At 42.6% G+C, this 18,618-nt stretch overlaps 1 protein-coding gene across 1 annotated transcript in view; it reads left to right on the top strand.

Moving 5' to 3' along the window:
- Positions 1-1,022: 1,022 nt before the first annotated feature.
- LOC130145133 (amine oxidase [flavin-containing] A-like) overlaps positions 1,023-18,618 on the top strand; it is a 37,735-nt gene continuing 20,139 nt past the window's right edge. The window contains exons 1-3 of the mRNA XM_056329694.1: positions 1,023-1,179; positions 12,563-12,657; positions 13,920-14,057. Of these exons, the coding sequence (XP_056185669.1) occupies positions 1,134-1,179; positions 12,563-12,657; positions 13,920-14,057 (279 nt within the window). The 5' untranslated portion in view covers positions 1,023-1,133. The remainder of the gene's footprint in view (positions 1,180-12,562; positions 12,658-13,919; positions 14,058-18,618) is intronic.

Raw genomic sequence — 18,618 nt, 5'->3', positions numbered from 1 at the left:
TCCAACCTAAATGATTCTATGATAATTTTTATGGCTCTCCCCTGAACCCACTTCAACAGGTCCATGTCTTGCTTATTTGGCACAATTAGCACAAATGAAAAGTCTTAATTTTTCCCACTGTAAGAGAGCCAAGGCATTTCCAAGGACACTGAGTGTGTATTATTGCACTCTCATTGAGTTCTTTGGTCCTACCCAGGTATGGCATATGATTGCAGAACTGGGCAACTCTCAGAACTTGTATCAATATTTACACGAAGTAGCATTAGGTTTTTCTGTAATAGTGTGAATCGTAAAGGTCTTCTGTGCTTACTTGGAAGGGGATGGACAGGCTCTCTGTTTTTTCTACTTAGCTTCACAAAGGTGACATTTACACTTTGGCAATAAAAATTGTATGAGCTGTAAAATGCATGAAAAAATCACAACCGCCATGTATTTCAGAGCAGTAATAGCAGCTAAGTACAAACAAAATTGGTATTTTGGCAAGCAGTTATTATCCCAGGCATCATCTCTGGGAAGCTACTTTCATGCAAAGGTTAACCCTTCATTCCCTGGCTCACTGACCAAGTGCAGTTTGATCCTAGTCCAAGGTGAGGCTTGTATACTGCTGCAACCTGTGACACTCCAGCTCCACCGCTCTCCTCCCACACTCGGTGCTAGCAGACTTGCTAAATAATAGCAAATGAAAAGGGGTTGGTGAGCGCAGGCTGGTAGAGCTGCTGCATCCTGCAACCGGCACGCTGTCGCCTCTGTGCCCCCAGCCCTTCCGTCGCACCGGGGACGGGCTGGTGCAAATCCGAGCCGGCACCGAGCCGGGCCCAGGCCAAACGCGCGCTCGGAAGCAGCGTCTGGCGGCGCTTTGTCCCGAGCGGCCCCCGCCGCCCTCCTGCTCCGCCGCGGCCTCGCACCGCCCCGTCGGGCCGCCCCGGGCGTGGGCGGAGGGTCGGGGGCGTGGCGAAGCGAGGCCCCGCCCCCCTCAGAGCGTCCATTGGTGGAGGTGGTGTGGGGTCCCGCCCAGGGGCGGGCCCGGGGCGGGTGGGACGGCGCGGGACGGCGCTGTCCGCCCGTCAGAACCGGGTGGGGGCCGCCGCCGCCGGCACCGGAGGGAGAGAGCGGACGGGACGGGGGGCAGCGACATGGCTGAGAAATACGATGTGGTCGTGGTCGGAGGCGGCATCTCAGGTGGGTCCGGTAGCGGCGCGGCCACCGCGCAGCCGCCGGCCTTCGCCGGGGCATCACCGCAGAGCGGTCCCAGAGCCTGTCCCGCGCTGCGGGGGGCGGCGGGGCCGGGGCGCGCCCGGCTGGGCAGCGCGGGGCCTGGCGCGGCGGGGCCGGCGGCGGCTTGTCCCCGCGGCTGGCCTTGAGGCTCGGGCGGTGGTTCACGAGAGCGCCAGGTCTCCAGGGGCAGCAGACTTGGGGGAAAAACCGGGGGAAGTTATCCGGGTCGGCGGTTTGGGGCGTTTTTGCTGGTGCTGGCGCGGTTTGTGCGGCCGGCCCGTCTGGGGGCTGCGGGAGCACTGGCGGTGTGAGCCCGCAGGTGCTGGAGAGTGCAGGGGTACAGCCTGGGATCTTTGCATCCCAATAAAGACAGGGTTTTGAAGTTCTGGTTTCTTTAGGTTGGCCTTGCAATTGTATTCTTTTGATAAATACTGCAGAAACGTATCTGGAAATAATCTGGAAAAACAGGTTAAATCTTCTTACTATGAGAAGAGCTGTACTACAGCCAGCCAGATGCCCCCAGTGCGATGGACTTATCACACCTTACTAGGAAATACTTCCCCAAATACTCTTCAGATCTACTTTAACACTAGCAAGTGCACTGTGGCCTCTGGTCCTCATGCTTAGAAAAGAGAAGTAATGATTCTTATGGCACCTGATGGTACCTAAGGTGAGAACGTTGCAATGTCAGAGGAAATCTGTATTTGGTTTGTTTATCAGATAAATTCTGTGCTAACAGCTCTGGCCAGGTTTCAGTTTTCAGGGATTCTTTACTTCGCTGGTGATTCAGAAAAGGCGAGTTACGTGACCGATTGACTTCAGTGATACTACAACCAATATTGCTATAGGTAAAACTAGCTTTTATTCAAATTAAGAAGGAATCAGAGTTTCCTTTCTTTAATCTGCAGTGAATGAATGCACAAAACAGCAAATTGTTTACTTAATTACATTATTTTATTTGCTAAAACAACAGGAATTGTTTAAATAATTATTTGTGACAATGTAATTATGTAAATAATCTGTAGTATCACTGAACAGAAGGAAGGAGTTTGAACCTAGTTTTGCTTGCTTTTTAGTTTTACCACATGCCTGGGTATTTTCCTGCTAGCACAAGTCATTTGGTCTTCATTCTTAACGTTCCTGTAATGCACGGAACGTCCTTAGGGAATTACCACCTGTACTGTGTGCAGCTGATGGTGATGTGATCCTAATATGTTTTTTAGGGCTCTGAAAGGCTCTTCTTCCCTTGAAGGTACTTTGCTTCTCTGGCTTTCCAACCTGTAGAAGTGTTTTGGAAAACGCATCAAGCATTTCTAAGTGGTAGCCTCACTAGTACAAGAATCAGTAAGTTACTTCAGAACACTTAGGCCTTGGACTAAAGCCTGGTGTGGAGGCTGAAATGGAGCCAAGCAGGAAACTTCAAGGCGTTACAGTCCCTGAAAATTTGTCAGTGGCATTAGGAAGACAAATAAACATGTCACAGCACTCTTGGGGTACAGGAATGTTTTTCTTGCCAATGGAAACCTTTACGTCAGTGACATAGAAATTGGTGTTTGCCTGTTATGAATTAGAACAGGCATCATTTTAAGAAAGCAGCCTTAGAAAAACTGACAATAAATGCCTTACTTCCTAATTAATCCATCTTTAACATACAGTACCGTTCATAGCTGGGCACTCTAATTCCTATGAGCTCCTGGTTTGTTTTGCTTTTCACACAGCTTCTCTGTGGCTGCTGTTCCTGTACCAATATACCTACACTCAGTTCTGTAAGAGGTTAGACAGTGCTGCTTTCTGGTCTTAAAAAAGTAATCTGTATCTAGAATTTTTCTTCTAGTGAGATAAATAGTAAGACATGCTCCAGTATGGACAGGGTTTCCCTCAACATCTCTATGACACCAGTCTTGACTTGCTGCTGCTTCTTCTCTGAAGATACATTTGCAGTTGCCTCATCTGGTAAGGTCCTCACTCCTCCTACTGTATTTGAAATGCTCACTACAGAATGCTTGCAAGAAAGGATAGGAAACTAGTTCTTTACCAGTAATACATGAAATGTGTGTCAGGTATAAGCAAGGTGCGTATTACGTAGTGTGAGCTTCACAGCAGTGAGATTGTGGCTTTTAAAAATATTTGTACAATATTTGCAAAATGAAGCTCACGTCCTGACTGGCATCTCTGGAGTTATCTGTTCCTCAAAGTGAAGCGTGGTATTGAGAGTCAGTTTCTGTACAATCTAACACACTCTTCTTATCTGTGCTCCTGGCCTCTGCCTGCACATGGCTGTACGTGGTCATTCACAGGGACACAGAATCAACCCTGCCTGTAGGAAGCTGCAGTCTAGGGACGGAGGGAGATTCTGCAAAGAGTGCTTCACAGTGGGGAAGCTCTTGGAAGAGCAGCTCGGCTCTGGTGGCCTCAATCACTGAGATTTTCTTGCTGTACCCCATAGAATCGTGTTCAAACTGTCCAGATTGCATCAGCAAGTACATTTAAGCCCCCACAGAAAGAGCAAGCAGAGCCGGGGCTAGATTCCTCTTTTTCACATGGGCATGTACGTTAAACATGTGAATCATGGCCTGGAAAGGCCCCAGGCACAAGTTTGTATCATTCTTAATGGATAATGCCCCCTGTAATACAGTTAATATTAATTATAACATTTTCTGCTTGAGCATATTAAACAAAATGATGCCTGAAGTTAAATACTTTCCCCATACCCAGAGGGAGTTCTTATTTATATCCCTGGAGTAATGCTCCCATTTTCTATTTATAGAGTTTTCTACAGAACTGAAGAGGGTGTTCTAGGTTGAATTGATTTTGAACTTTTGCTTGTGCATTTTGGTTTAGGCTATGTAATTCCCTCACTTGTTAAACACAGCAAGCTGACAGCACATAATCTGCCATGGATGCATGTCTGATTAATCGGCAGGTTCGTAACTCTGACGTCCCATCAGAGTGTCCTCTGCTGCCTGGGTCAAGGGCAACACTAGTTGAGGACTAGGAGATGTCATCTTCTGTGTGGACTAACTACTACTGTATTGATGGCATGCAAAAGTTGTCCCTTTTATGCAGCAAGTCACTGCCGTACCTCTCCTGACACGCTGTCCCCATCCCAGCTCCATTAACTGCTGTGCATACTAAGGCCATAGTTACAAGGAGATTCAGGTTTTGGTTCCATAGCCCTAGGATGCAGCCTGCACAGGTGCTCTGAGATACAAAGAGGTCCAGGATGCTCAGTCCTCATTCCTTGAGGACTGCTCGATAATGACTGGGCAGCTTTAAGTGCTCTGAGAGTTTTGATAGAAACCTCAGATATTTGAGCTTTTCAGATCTAGAAGATGGCTGCTGCCTATGTGTGACCTGTAGTCCCTCAAAACTTTCTTAACTGACCTTATTGGGACATATTTTCACAACGATAACAAAATGTGCTATGTTGACTCAAAGGCTGCCTCCTTGCCAGATTTCAAGGGGCTGCTAAAACTTCCAAAATAGGAATAAAAAAAAAAAGCCAGGAGTTTTCAAAATTGAAGAATGTTTGTTTCCTAGAGGCCAGCCAGTTGTGACCAAGATTTCCCAGCAACAAAAAATCAGCCTGCAAACCACACCCTGAAAATTCAAGCTTAAATAGTTCATAAATTGGCAAAAAAAGAGCATAAGCAAGATAACCCAAATTTTTTCAGCAGGAAGTTTGGGGTATTTTCATGTGCAAGCCTCATCTTACTTACATGTGATGTTTGGGCACTGGAAGCCAAGTTTATCAAAAGAAAGTATGGAGAATTGAGATTGTTTGTTTACGTAATGCAGACATTTTTGTCTACATGGTGCATAAGATACGGATAAATATGTCCAGAAGCAGGCAAGTCCAAGAAAACTTGTACACAAATATCTTTTGGAGGAAATTTCAACACATCGTGTTACAAGCACAAAGCACAAGGGAAAAACAACACAGCCATAACTGAAACTTACACAGAAGATTATAATTCTTTGATGTGGATAGTTCCAGATAGTTCTCCTCTTCTTTCACATAAAACCCACATTTGTTCTTACCTAGAAACAAGGAGATCTCGTGGCTCAACAAAACAGACACTTTGATTTGCTAGCCACGTGCAGGAAACAGCACTGTTTTCTGTTGCACTTACGAAGGAGTCCAAGGGCCACAAACTGCAGAAGCTGGGATGTAAAAATAGTAGTAATTAGTCTTTATATTGAAATAAAACATACGATACACTATCAAGGCTTTTTTTTTTTTTTTTCCTCTGCATGGAAGAGCATGTTGGCATTTCCTGCTCCACAGTGTGTGATTGGTAACCTTACCCCTTGAGCTACCTACGCATTGACTGTGGTCTCTGAGTGAAAGACTGAATGATGAGGAAATGCAGATTTTCCTTGCTTGCTATAATGGCAGCACAACTTACGTTGTATACTGCTCTGTTTGTTTTGACAGCATGCCAAGCTGCTGGTGGGTGGTAGTGTCAGATAAACTGTCAAATACACAGTTACTCATAGAAGATACAATCAGTCCCACCTGTGTAAAGCTGGAGTCATTTTCAGTAGATTTTTTTTTCAACTGATACTTCTAAATTTACCCAGAATTTGAACTATGGGAATGCAACAGCTGGTTCCTAAAATGTGTCCTGTGTTTTACATCTGCTCTGTGCTGCACCCCAGCTATCCCATTTCTTCCCACTTTCTTTCTGGATCCAACAGGGAAGCTGATAATCCGTGATATTTTCACTTAGTACCAGAAATTCCTAAAGATCATTTTTTGGCATGCAGAAATAAACAGCAATATTTCATAGAGCTCTCCGTTCCCCATGTACTGATAGCAATCTGTCACAATGAGAAAAAATTGGCATCAGGAACAGGACTATCAGAATGCCCTCACATAAAGTGTAATGGTTATTTTATACAATACTTGCAAATAAGCAGAAACACAGTTTTCCATTTACCTCCTTCATAATATGTTCTAATGTTTTGGTGCTAAAGATGCAAAACTTTATGATGTGGGGCATGAGTTTTAAGACACTCCTTTGTGTTATGCTTACTGCTAGATATTCAGTTTTGGCCAAAATATGATTGTGACATGTTCGTTACATAACCAGATGTAGAAATATTGTTATTTTTTTCATCTTTCAATAGTTTTCATGTGTTTTTTTATGGTAAATGCATGATTTATAAACGTTGTCTAACCCAGGGGCTAAGCTAAGTAGTCACAGCTGGTTCTGCTCCTGAATGAAGAATATGTGAGATTTGTTTCTGGCAAAAACACCAACACGAGTCATAGGTTAGGAAATTTAGAGCTCCTAAGAGAGCACTGTAAATCTATGGTTTGTCCTTGAGGAGCAGATTTTGCATCATGCCTCAGGTTTAGGTGAAAGGTGTTGAAAGGTAGGAAAGAGTATGCCTGTTAGCTGGGTAACACCTGAAGTCTTAAGAGCACAAGAAATAGCCAGGTAGTTAGGACAATCTCTAAATATCCTAGCATAACAAAAATGGGCATGGGACAGGCATCATGTGTTTCCTGGGAACACCAGTGCTGATGTTCATGATATTTGTGGCAATGACATTGATCAGAGTTTAGCAGCAACATTTTTTCACGTACTTATTCAGTGGAAGATCACCATTTAGCTAACAGGAATCTATTCTGCATACTGACCCAAACGATTATCTGTAGTTAGAAAATGTGTGCAATTACCTTAGATGTTTGTGTTAACTAGATGGTACCAAACCATTGTTATCTTAACTGGTGCTACACATTTTAATATGTAAGGAGAAGGATGCTGCTGAATTTCTAACCCCATGCTTATACCAATTACCTTTTTTCTGCCTTTGTTTTTGGGGGAAGGTGTTATTCTGGGGAAGAGATGTTCACTGCAATGGGGTTTGGACTTGAAAATTCCAGTGGGTGTGTATGGAGGAGTGGATTCATCCTGAATACAATTCCCTGTTCCTGCCCACTCTGTTTCTCTTAACACGGTCTGTGAGAACTGTCTTTGTACCCTTCAGAACAAGACTTGCATCTGTTGAAAGTGTTTAGACAGTAGTACCATTGAAACCGGTCAGAATGACTTGATCTCAATTGGACAATGTGGTCTGTAATAGAAAATATTTGTCCTCTTTTGGTTGAAATCTTTGCTGAATCAACTGGATTATTCTTGCTAGAGATGAAAAAAGACCTGATGAAAAAGAAATGTAAAACATTTTCCTGAAAATAACAAAATAAATAAATGCAACCTTATTCCCAGTGTCAAGTAATCTACACCAAGGATTTTGAAAGAACATATGCAAAGATAAAATACAATCTTTGACAAACAGGAAGTTAGTGATGTTATGGTAGTAGGCAACGCTGAATAAGAATTGAATGTAGACTTGTGATCCACACTGTGTATTCTTGCTGTTTTGTGCAAATGTAAGGGGCTGTAATTTAATTAATACTTTTTTCTATTTTCAGTGACTATGTAAAATATTAAAATCCTTAGTCTGTGAATGAAAGCAGCTCTTTCATTCTCATCCTTCTTTAAGTTGTTGCCCATTAGTGATTTCTCTGGTCAGTCTGATATAACTGAGTGCTTTTAAGCTATATTTTTAAATTTATTTAAATATCATGGTGTGCACAAAAAATCCAATGAAAAGAAAACCAGGAAGGAGGGAGAAGAAGAAGGAGGTGAGGAAGGGAGATCTTACCCTGTGGTTATGGCAGAAATGTTTTGCATCTCTTAATGACAGGTTAGTGTTTACTTGTCAAAGAAACTTCTAAGCTGAATAATGAAGGCTGATTCTATGTGTGCCATTGCCAGATTTAATTACTCGATTTTGTTTGCAAAAAGTTAAGTTTTCCATCAGTGAAAGAGTAAAAATAATCACAGCATTAGCAAGCTGTTACAATGAGGATATATTGGCAATTGTCTTACTTTACTGATGTACATTGGAATAATGAGCAAAAAAAATGTAAAATTATTCTCCTGCCTAAGTTCTGAAAAATGGAAAGATTTTCCATAAATATTTTTTCTGTATGTTGCTCAATTAAAGCCTGCTAGAACACTACAGTAATGGATTAGTCATCTTTCACAAGATGTAATTATCCCATGCCATGTACTGTAGGTTGGCTTAACAAGGATTTATGTAGGTACGTTGTATTAAGTTGGTTTTGGTAAACTTTCAACCTGATAGTGGATCTATAAAAGGCAAAGAAACTTGTCAGAGAAGCTAGCAAGTAGGCAAACAATGCATATAGAAAACCAGCAGTTACCTTTTCAGTAGTAACAGGTAACTTTCTCTGCTGTTGTTTCGGTATTCTCAGTATGGCACATACATAGTGGCCTCAGTTTGAAAGGTTAATGGTTTCATACTGTCATCGCTCCCCTTCGTGCCCTTGCATGTTTTGGAGATGCTCAGCATGCACCAGGTAAGAAGTGCTGTCTCTTGGAAAGATGCTGGTGGTTTTTGCTTCTGATCATGGTGTTTCAGTGGATCTGTTTGATGTGGATTTACAGAGCCTCGATTTTGAAAAGTAGAATTACTATACTGTCACTACAGAATTACTATCGCATTTCTAGTAAAGTAACTTTTTAAAAACTCCCACCATTTGTGCTACAGACCTCTTACCTGTTCATATGCCTTGTACTAACACTGGTATTGAGGCAACTTGGAATTCTTGTAAATGCTTCCCTGAAAAATATGGAAACATTCCCACATTATGGGGCTCAGCTGGGAATCAAGCTGAGGTCTCCTGAGTCCCAATCTTGTGTACTACTTCTAGAGCTGAACCTTTCTGTCTTGTGAGGTAGAGCCATGTTTTGTTGTCTTTACCATCAGGCTACATGCAAAAATCAGTATCTCTATGTTTCAGCCATGGTGTATGTCTTGTAGTCTGCAGATTGGCATAAATTCATCTTAATTTCTTTCTTTTTTTGTTTTGTTTTGTTTTTTTTTAACTGTGTATCCAGTGTTTTGATGCACTTGAAACTGCTTTGCTTGATAGGATTATGACAATTTTCTGAAATGAAAGCAGCGGCAGTACGTTCTGTGGCAGCAGCAATTCCAAGTCCTTAATAGCACTGCAAAATCAATAGGAGTAGAGCTTTCCTGCATGGCATCTTCACATAGGGGGAGCTTGTTGTGAGATTGCCATAGAAACCCTTCTGGAAGATGTATAAGTCATCTCGCCTTGTTTATTCTCATCTAATAACAAGTGAATTTCTGCAGCCAGATACTTGAAATGAGGCATGGTTTTGGAAGGCTCCTTTCATCTCTCTGAGGCAAGAAATATATTTCTAATTCATAGGATTAGAGCGGTATTGGGAAGGAGTGCGGCCAGTGATTTGGGCTGCTTGGCAGCTTTCCCCCTCAGCTGCGCTGGGAGGAGATGGAGGCGGCCATGGGGCACCGCAGCGGCCTGGGCTGTGGCAGGTGTGTCTGTGCTGCAGTCGTACAGCCGTTCAGGTCTGTTTTAAAATACCTGAGTCTTGGCTGTGGCCCGAGCGGTCACAGCCCAGGGCTCGGTTTGGCCCGGTACAGCATGCTTGCAGGACACCGTGGATATCTGCAATATCCCAGGACTCTGTGGCTGGGGTCAGAGCCCACGCATGGCGGAGGGCCATGGCTCTAGAGCAGCGCTGGTGTTGTGGGAGGCCCTTGTGGTGTGAAGGTCCTGCCCTCTCCCTTGATGGCTCTGGGAAGATGTGGGATGTCCTCTGGGGAAGTGGCAGAGATGCCGGAGAGGAGGTGAGAGGCTCTGCAGCCTGAGGGAGGCTGAGCAGGCAGAGGTGGGGCAAGGAGCTGGGAAGGAGAAGGCCTGGTTCCTTCCTTCTCTCATTCTCAGCCCGTCAATCAAACAGAAATAAATGGTCATTCTCTGATGTCCAGTCCTGTAGAGGGTACTGAGACAGCAACAAAAGTCTTGATAATTCAAGTTATGGAAAAGGTAAAGGGAAAATGTGCAATCTATTTGGAGGTTAATTGTGTGTCAAAAGCATGCAGGCTCCATGACCTGTGGGGTGAAGACGTGCCTGTGGAAACACGTCTATTTGGTGCACTTTGGTCACACCAGAATGGAGCTGAAGAGTTGGGTGCAATAGACAACTACATTGAGATACCTCATGTGTGGGTGTTGTTGCTAGTCCTCCATTTTGAAAGCAAACTCTTTCCGTGCTTTAAACAAATAAATTTGTAGTAACAATCTTTAATCAACATATTTTTGCATTGTTTGTATTTCTGAGTCAGGCTCTCCCAGCTGCCAGTAAGCCATCGCTGTCCCAATGTATCTCTTACCCTTTCCCAGCCTGTGTAGCTCCAAAGCCTGTTCCTGGTTTTTTTGGATCCGTGTCTTAAGGTGACACTCGGGTTAACAATAATGAAACTGAAGCCTGTAAGGCTGGAGTGCAAGAAGTACAGTTTAACAAGTAAACAGGCTAGAGAACCTCAGTCATATTTACCACGTGTTCTTCATCCCTTAGCAGTCCTTCTTCATTTGGATATGGGATATAATTAACCTATAAACAAGTAGTAAGCTTAACTTCCAACCCAGTCCAGTGCAACCATTATTCTTCCTAAACAGCTGTGGTGTGAATATAGCTATCATATACAGCATGAAGTGATGGTTTTACGCACTGAAGGTTTGCATACAATGTTTTTTTCATACCAAGGCAAGATTTTTTGCTGCTTCTTGTTCTATAGAGCAACGCAGAATGTGCTGTGCATTTTTTCAATACTTGTATATCTACAGTAAACTTTCTTACAAAAGAATTTCCCACTTGTGCCCGAGTGATATTTATGCAGAATAGAGAAATTGAACCTTTTATTATCTATATGTAGGAAATTCACTTTTTTTCCTGACAAAACCCACTGTATATTTTGAAAAATCTTTTTTCCTCATATGAAAAATATAAATACTTGTAAGAAAATACTGCAGTTTGTGTTTCCAGTTATAGGCTTGTGTCTTCTATGTTTATGTTGAGGAAGAAGGGAACGCCATCACCGAAAGGATTAAAGCATTAGCTATTAGAAGCCTGTAAAATACTCTCTATAGACTTCCATGCAGGAAAAAAAATGATCAAAAACTACTGAAAGAAGTCGGGTTGATTTATCAGATGTTCACTCCACTGACAAATGGCTTGCATTTTTAAAAATTCGTTTATTAAATTGACAGAATTAAGTATACTTCTGCTCTAGCAGCAATCTAGAGAATATAGTGTAAGGACATAGTTATTTTTAGAGGAGTATGGAAATTGTATATATAACTTTTGTCAATGTAAGTAATTTGAACTTCCTCAGTTCTGGTTTCCAGTGAATGTTGTTCCGCTTCCCCATTAAAAGATTATGCACACAGAAGTTTATGGGCAATTCTGTATTGTCCTCAGAATAAATGAGTACACTTGATGCTGCCCAGAATGATTCCTCTCCTCTGGTCTTTTCAGACCAGACATGCATTCTTTGTAGGCTCATGAACAGTTGTTTTTAATCGCATTTCGAGGTAGTATAATAAACATGAATATAATATTATTATTCCTTACTGCAGGGTATCTTGGAAGTTCTGATCAATAAGGCTGGCTTTTGTATACTCAAGGAGGGGAAACAATGCCAAAGAAACAATGCTTCAGTACCAAATTGGCCTGCAGGCCAATGAGATAATCTGATTTCAAAAACTCTTGATTGCTTTTTACATTTTCAGCTCGCATTTGTCAGAAGCAAAGAGGACTCCTGTCCTGTTGAATTTTCAGTTGTCTCTAGTGCCTCCATCACAAAGTCCCATAATTAGATGATTTTTTCTGAGACCATAATTCCTTTTATAGAGTATCTTCATACTGCCTGTTTGATTGCCATGGTCAGACTCCATTGCTTGAAATGAATCTTGACAGTGTAGCGGCTTTACTTTCTGCATGTGAATGAGGACAATGGATAGCAATAGAGTCGAGAGTTGACGAGTGAGAGAAGTTGGAAGCCTACCTTGCTAGAACATGCCTATTTAGTTTAATATTATCTCTATCACTTCAGCGCTGCAAGCCCCACAAGCTGGGTTCTGCCTTTCTATGGACTGCACAAACGAAGAGTAAGACGCCTGTCCCTTAATAACTGAGATTTTAAATTGCCAGTTGAAGTTTTTAAAATGCCAAAATGCTAACCTGAAGGAGGAAACGTCAGTCTGTGAATGCTATTTATAGAGATGATTATAACATGCAACTCAGCAGCAGCCACGATTTCTGTGGTAAGACACCACGAAAAGTTTTTGACTTCTCTCAGGAATTTTTGAAAACAGTATTGAAATCTCTGATTTTGAAGCTTTGGTTGAGGTTTTGACCATTAACGTGGCTGATTGTTATCACTTGCTTTAAAGCACTTTCTGTTCTAATGGTAGGTTTGTCGGCCGCCAAATTGCTCTCTGAGTCTGGGGTCAGTGTGGTGGTTCTTGAGGCCCGGAACAGAGTTGGAGGAAGGACATTCACTGTCAGGGTAAGTTCTACATGAGATGCTGGACTCTCACTTGTGCTGGTCTACAGTGTGGCAAATACCACTCCTAACTTCAAGAAGGATAAGGAGGACCCTACCCTTTGTCCACGGCAGGATCTACTCTGCCTTCAGCATTCCAGAGGGAAATTATCATCTGAAACCATGAGTATCAAAGCATTTCTCCTCATTCCCATCTCACTTTGCATACTGTAGCAGGTATGATAACTAAGAGCCTATAAGAAGCAGCCTGAGCAGGGCCAGACATCACTACAGCTCAGACATACATTTTAACACAGCTTAAAATTATCTGAAATAACACTCCTGCTTCTCAAAATGGACCTCGTCTTGATTGCCATTAAAAAGAAACTGAAAGAAATGATGAGTCACCTGTGGCGCAGGGTAATGTAATACAGACATCACCTCGGCTTCCCACCCTGGAAGTAAGAGAGGTTTAAATTATGTCAGATGCCATTGCTGGGGAACCACAGATAAACAGTAGTGTTTCAGCAGAAATCATTGTGTGTGAAACATGAAGCATAAACACCATCCTTCTGTGATAGTGAGAATGCCTAGTTTAAAATGCTCACCATAAACAGTGTTAAAAAGAGTTACTGTCTTGGGAAATGAGCCTGCTTGTAATAGTATGCTCCCCTGAAAAGTTTTGCTTTCTTCCTGCTTCCCAAGTGAGAGCGATGCTGGTCTGAGGGGTGTGTGGAGCACCTTTGGAGGCAAGCATGGCTGGGGGCTGCTAACCAGGGCACACCGAGCTAGAGCCAAGGTGTGCCATGCTGGAAAGGAGATTACCCTCCTTGAGTACTGCAGTGCAGTGCTCAGCATCTACAGCATTAAGTCTAGGCAGATATCTACAGAAAGAAAACAAGCCTTGGTGCTGGAGGTGAATTCAACTTAAAAATGTTTTTGCAATGACAAGAAAAGAAACATGAATTCTGAAAAAGCGTGGTTAGACTTAACCAGAGTATTGGTTTGGTTGGATATTTCACCGTATTTTCATGTCTTTTGTGAGACTAAAAAATCAGTACTGAAAATTAGTGAAATTTAAGCAAGAGTTAAACTCAATTGCGTACATGTGCATGGCAGAGTGAAGGCACTGAGTGATCTCTGTGTGTCATGACAGAGCTCAATACTGCCTGCTTTTAAGTCAATTGCAGTGCTAGTCAGTATGGAATAATTTTTTCTACTTCTAGATGCGTGTATTGAGGAGCTTCCTGCACAGCTTCTGATTCCTGTATTCTTTCTTTTGACAGAACAATCAGGTTAATTACGTAGATGTGGGTGGATCATATGTGGGACCTACCCAAAACCGGATTCTCCGACTGGCAAAAGAACTGGGTGTTGAGACCTATAAAGTGAATGTCGAAGGCGATATGATCCATTATAAGGGGGTAAGTACTGCATGTTTCATGTTGAGATACCTAAAGGTATCACTGAGCTTTGGAAATTACTGACAGTCATTGAGTTTCATTTGAAGCTCACTTTCAGTAATCCAGTCAGCACCTGTTTGAAGTGTTGTTATTCTATTTTAACTTACTGGGAGTGGGATCAATGGTTCTCATTTTCTTTTGAAAAGTGTTCAGAAAATAGGACTGACAGCCCTTAAAAAATTTGGAATACATTTGGCACCTGATTATTTTTGAACATATCCTCTAAAGAATTTTTTCCTGAAATTCAGTAAATACTTGTTTGGAAATAAAAGCCAAATTTAATTAAGAAAGAATTAATAATACTGTTGGATACTATTGAATGATGACACCGGACAACAGTATCATGGGACTAGTCTGGGAATAGTATAATGTATTTACCCCACTTACATAACTGGATTCACATGAGATCCCTCCCAATAACGTAGCATGGGATTACTTACAAATGGATCTCTGGAAGCTGGGTGTTTAATTTGAGACTCGCTGAGATTCCCTCACTAGCTAATGGTGAGAAACAAGCCCCTCCCAAAGCTTGCTGTAAGCTTCATGTCTGAGATGTGTCTGGGGCAGCGGGAGTCCCAGTGGCCCCTCTTTGAGTAGGTACTGGTGTAGCTAAAGTGAACTAGAATTGAACCTGTCTTCAGAGCAGATATCCAGCCCTTGTCTTAGATCTTTAGCCCATGACTTCTTATTCAAGTCCTAGTCAGGACCTACTGCCAAAACCAGTGCAGAGGAAGAGTGGTAGGAAGAGGGACAAAGGCCTAAGATTCATAGGTATGGGGTACAATCTCATATCTATCTCCATAACTCACAACCTACTTTCTTTCCAAAGATCACTGCTTCTTAATCTTTTTAATACTCCTTAGTTTTGGTACTCCCCAGACTCTGGCACAACAAGGCTTGAAGCCTGTGTGAGTCAGAGTTGGCATACTTGATAGAGGCAAGGCTATGTGATGGATCTGGTTTCATTTCTGTTATCTTCCCAGGTTTTCTTCCAAGAATTGGAGCAATGTGTTCACATTGCAAAGTTTTATCATTGGGTTCTGTAACCTCTCTTTACTGGGCAGATTCATGCCATAGTCATAAAATAGTCACATCTGAAATAATTGCATAGCCACTCCATAATAGTAGAAAAGTTATTTTACACTACCTGGTATAAAACTGGTGTAGTTCTACAGCAAGAGGGCTGGGCTGATTTGTACCAGCTGAGTGTTTGGAGCTCTCTATTTAATTTAAGCTCAGACATGGATCTCTTAGCATCCTAAAAGGCACTGATCTTCGGTATGTTAAATAAAAGGCTCTAATGGGTTACATGAATTTGAGCCCTTAATCCATTTTGACACTGAAACTGCAGCTTTTTTTTGTCCCACATTACATTATGCATGTCCTTGCTAATAAGCATGTAATTTTGTAAGATTTCTTTGAAGTGAAAGCATGTTTCTAAGCAGGAGGCAGCATTACAAGCTGTTCTGCTGGATCACAGGCTATGGATCCATCAATCCTAGGTTTGGCATTGTGGTCCTGCTGAGCTAACCAGGGTCCTCAAGGGAGCCGTAGTTGTTGGACCAGGGTGGCAGTAAAGGGGCTTTAAGATCTCCCAGCATGGACAGACTTAAGCACTGGATAAATAATAATAATGCCTTTCCTCCAGTAGGTCTTATGTCTCCCACATCTTTTTCCCATGAATTGCAGGCTTTTTGTTTTCTTTCCCTAAGGTTTTCCACAGCTGCTTCTCCTTACACTTTCCTTGAGGCATTGTGTAGTCACCATGCCCTTTGTTTTAGGGATCTGTTGTTGGAAGGCTTTCTTGCATCCCACTTCTAGAACAAACCTATTGAAAACCCTCTGTTCAGTCCTGGCTCTTGTCTGGGTTGGTGGGTGCTCGGGGCCCTTAGGGCTTGTACATTTTACCTAACTGCTGCGCACTGTTATTACAGTGTGATGGTGAGCTGGCCAAGTTGGGATTTGTGCTCTCCTGGCTATAGATGTGCCCCTCATATTCAATAAAGATTCTTCAGGAACCTGCACGTTTGTGGTGTTTCCTAAGTGATAGAAAATGTTTTAGCAAAGAGGTGATTTGGTATTAAAGGATCATTGCCCCAGAAATTAAATATTAATCTGAAAGATGGTTGTGTTGAGCTTCTTGGGCTAATATGCTGTCAGCCGTGGGCTAGCTGCTGCCTTTCAAGTTTGAAAAGTATGTCTAAAACTTTTGTCCTTGTGTCTTATCTGCTGTTTCTGTCGGCTGATGGCTGTTGGGGAGCATGTAGCTGGGGCCAGACAGGAAGGTCTTTTCCCAAGGGCATTTCTCCAAAGTCTGCAACACTGTGTGGTTTTGTCAGAGGCGAGAGGGAAGGGATTTTGAGGAATGACTAGACACAACTTTAGATTTTATTGTGACAGTCCTTTGACTTTATATAATCTCCAGCATCCTCAGATTAACAGATTTTTGGGTTTTTGTTTACCATACTAATCAGTTCAGTTTTGCTCTTTCTGAAGATTTCCAGAATACTGCTTGGATTGAGTTAGGAGAAAGTGAGGAAATGGTTTATCCTAGCAGCAGAAGCAACCAAGGGAAAGTGGAAATCCCCAGAGGGATTTCATGAGTTTCTCTGCTCTGACGGGAATTTTTCCCATATGTCTGTGGAAAAATTCCATGTACTGCAAGCTTTAAAAACCATGTTGCTGCATGTGGGCAGGTTTCCTTTATAGTTACGGTTTATTTGAAAAATCCAAATATGTAACTGTTGTTTATTTTTGCTTGTTCATTCTTTCCCATCAGTTAGCATGGTAACATGGACTGCTTTGATATCAATCAGGAATTTGTATCCTTTCATTGTAAATCTGTACCTTCAAACTGAAGATCCTGTAACCCGGACTTTCTTTCCAGCCAAATTGTTCTGTGGCTACTGTCCCATAATTCATCAAGAATGCTTTAGGATTGAGAAAAGGCAGATGTTCTGGAGAGTACCTTCCCAAAAGAGGTGGATAGCTTTAACTTTTACAGAAGTCCTTGAAGGTCACACTGTGCTCTGTTTTCACCTTCTTTTTAGTAGAAGACCCCAGAAGGTAAAGGCATTAGAGCTTTGGTGTGGTATTAATCTTGTGTAACTGCAGTCCTCTAATATCTGGTAGCAGCACCCAGCTCCAGTATATATACATAACATCATTAAATAAGGACTGATATTGCTTATTTGTTTGCTTATGATTTTCAGAGCAAGGTAACACTTGACAAAAGATGAGTGTTTCTATGCAATGCTTCACATTGGCCATCTAGTCTTTTCTTTCCCTTATCTAGCCTTAAGATTGAGAGGTGAGGGCTCAGCAAGTAAGTCTGTGCAGATTGCTGTAAATCTGCAGTTCAGACACAGGAATCGCAGGCAGTACAAGGCGCTGCAATGCTTGCAAGGCTAGACCTGCTGGAGATCCTGAGTAATGAAGGATGCCCCACCTGAGGGCTCACACCATAGGGAACTGCTGCTCTACCTGTGTGCCCTGTACATGGCCCAAGGGCAATAGCAGTCGCTGCTCTGGGGCACAAGGGATGCCTCTCCCGACATGTAGCTTGTCCACAGCACAGCAGGCAGGAGCTAGACTCACCTTTCTCAAGACTGGCAAAGCTGTCTGCTTCTCTTACACAAACTGGAACTTGGGGTGGTGTCACAGCTGGGGTGGCTGGGGCTTAAATCCTGTAGTTACAGCTACAAGCCACAGGGTAGCCCTGGGCAGGGAAAAGACAGACCTGGCACAGCACATCTCTGCTGCCTTTTTTCTAACCACTGAGGTATGGTGCTTGGGGTTATTGTTTCCTTTGGATTGATGGGGAGTAGCTAATCTAGGCGGGCAGCAGGACTCAAATCTGAGGTCTGCTGAAAAGTGTTTGACACACCATGAAATGAAAAAAATAATTAGATAAACTCTGTGGGTCAGTCAAGCAGCCTTATGTTAGCATGACAACACAGCCAGTAGGTTATTTGCCTTTCAGTTAAGAAAAGAGTAGTTCTCAAAATAATACACCCAGAATACTATAAGCTTCTTTAAAAATGGAATATTGCAAGACCTTGTGGGTTTGCAGTGAGCTCATCTGTGAAAAATGCAGCCAGAGCTCCTCTGCCTAGTAGGGAGACAAAATTAAAAACAAATTAATAACTTACCAGCCCCAGGTGGCCTAGATTTATTCCCTGCTGTGGAGACACTTGTGCAAGAGAGAGTTGAAAACCTGGTGTGGCTAAAGCTGTTTGGCTCACACTCTCTGGTGGGCAGTGGGAATTTATCTCCTTGAATTTGTTAGAATTGGGCTTTCCTCTGATCAGCTCCCACCTCTTACAGGCCCAGCCCCCCGGCACAAGGGATTAGTGGGTCTGTGAACTATTTCAGGCTCTCTGAATTCAGTCTCCACTTCTTCCAGGTCTGTTAGTACTGTTGTATTTTTCCAGATTTTCCTGCCCTTGGTCTCCAGTCTTACTGAGGCTGGTTTTTTTGCATGCAGAGGAGAGCAACAAGTAATGCAGCTTGAGACTGGTAA

The sequence above is a fragment of the Falco biarmicus genome, chromosome 2, assembly GCF_023638135.1.
Source record: "Falco biarmicus isolate bFalBia1 chromosome 2, bFalBia1.pri, whole genome shotgun sequence".
Taxonomy (NCBI): Eukaryota; Metazoa; Chordata; class Aves; order Falconiformes; family Falconidae; genus Falco; species Falco biarmicus.
Note: the sequence above shows the minus strand (reverse complement) of the source record. Positions and strands in the feature narration are given on the sequence as shown.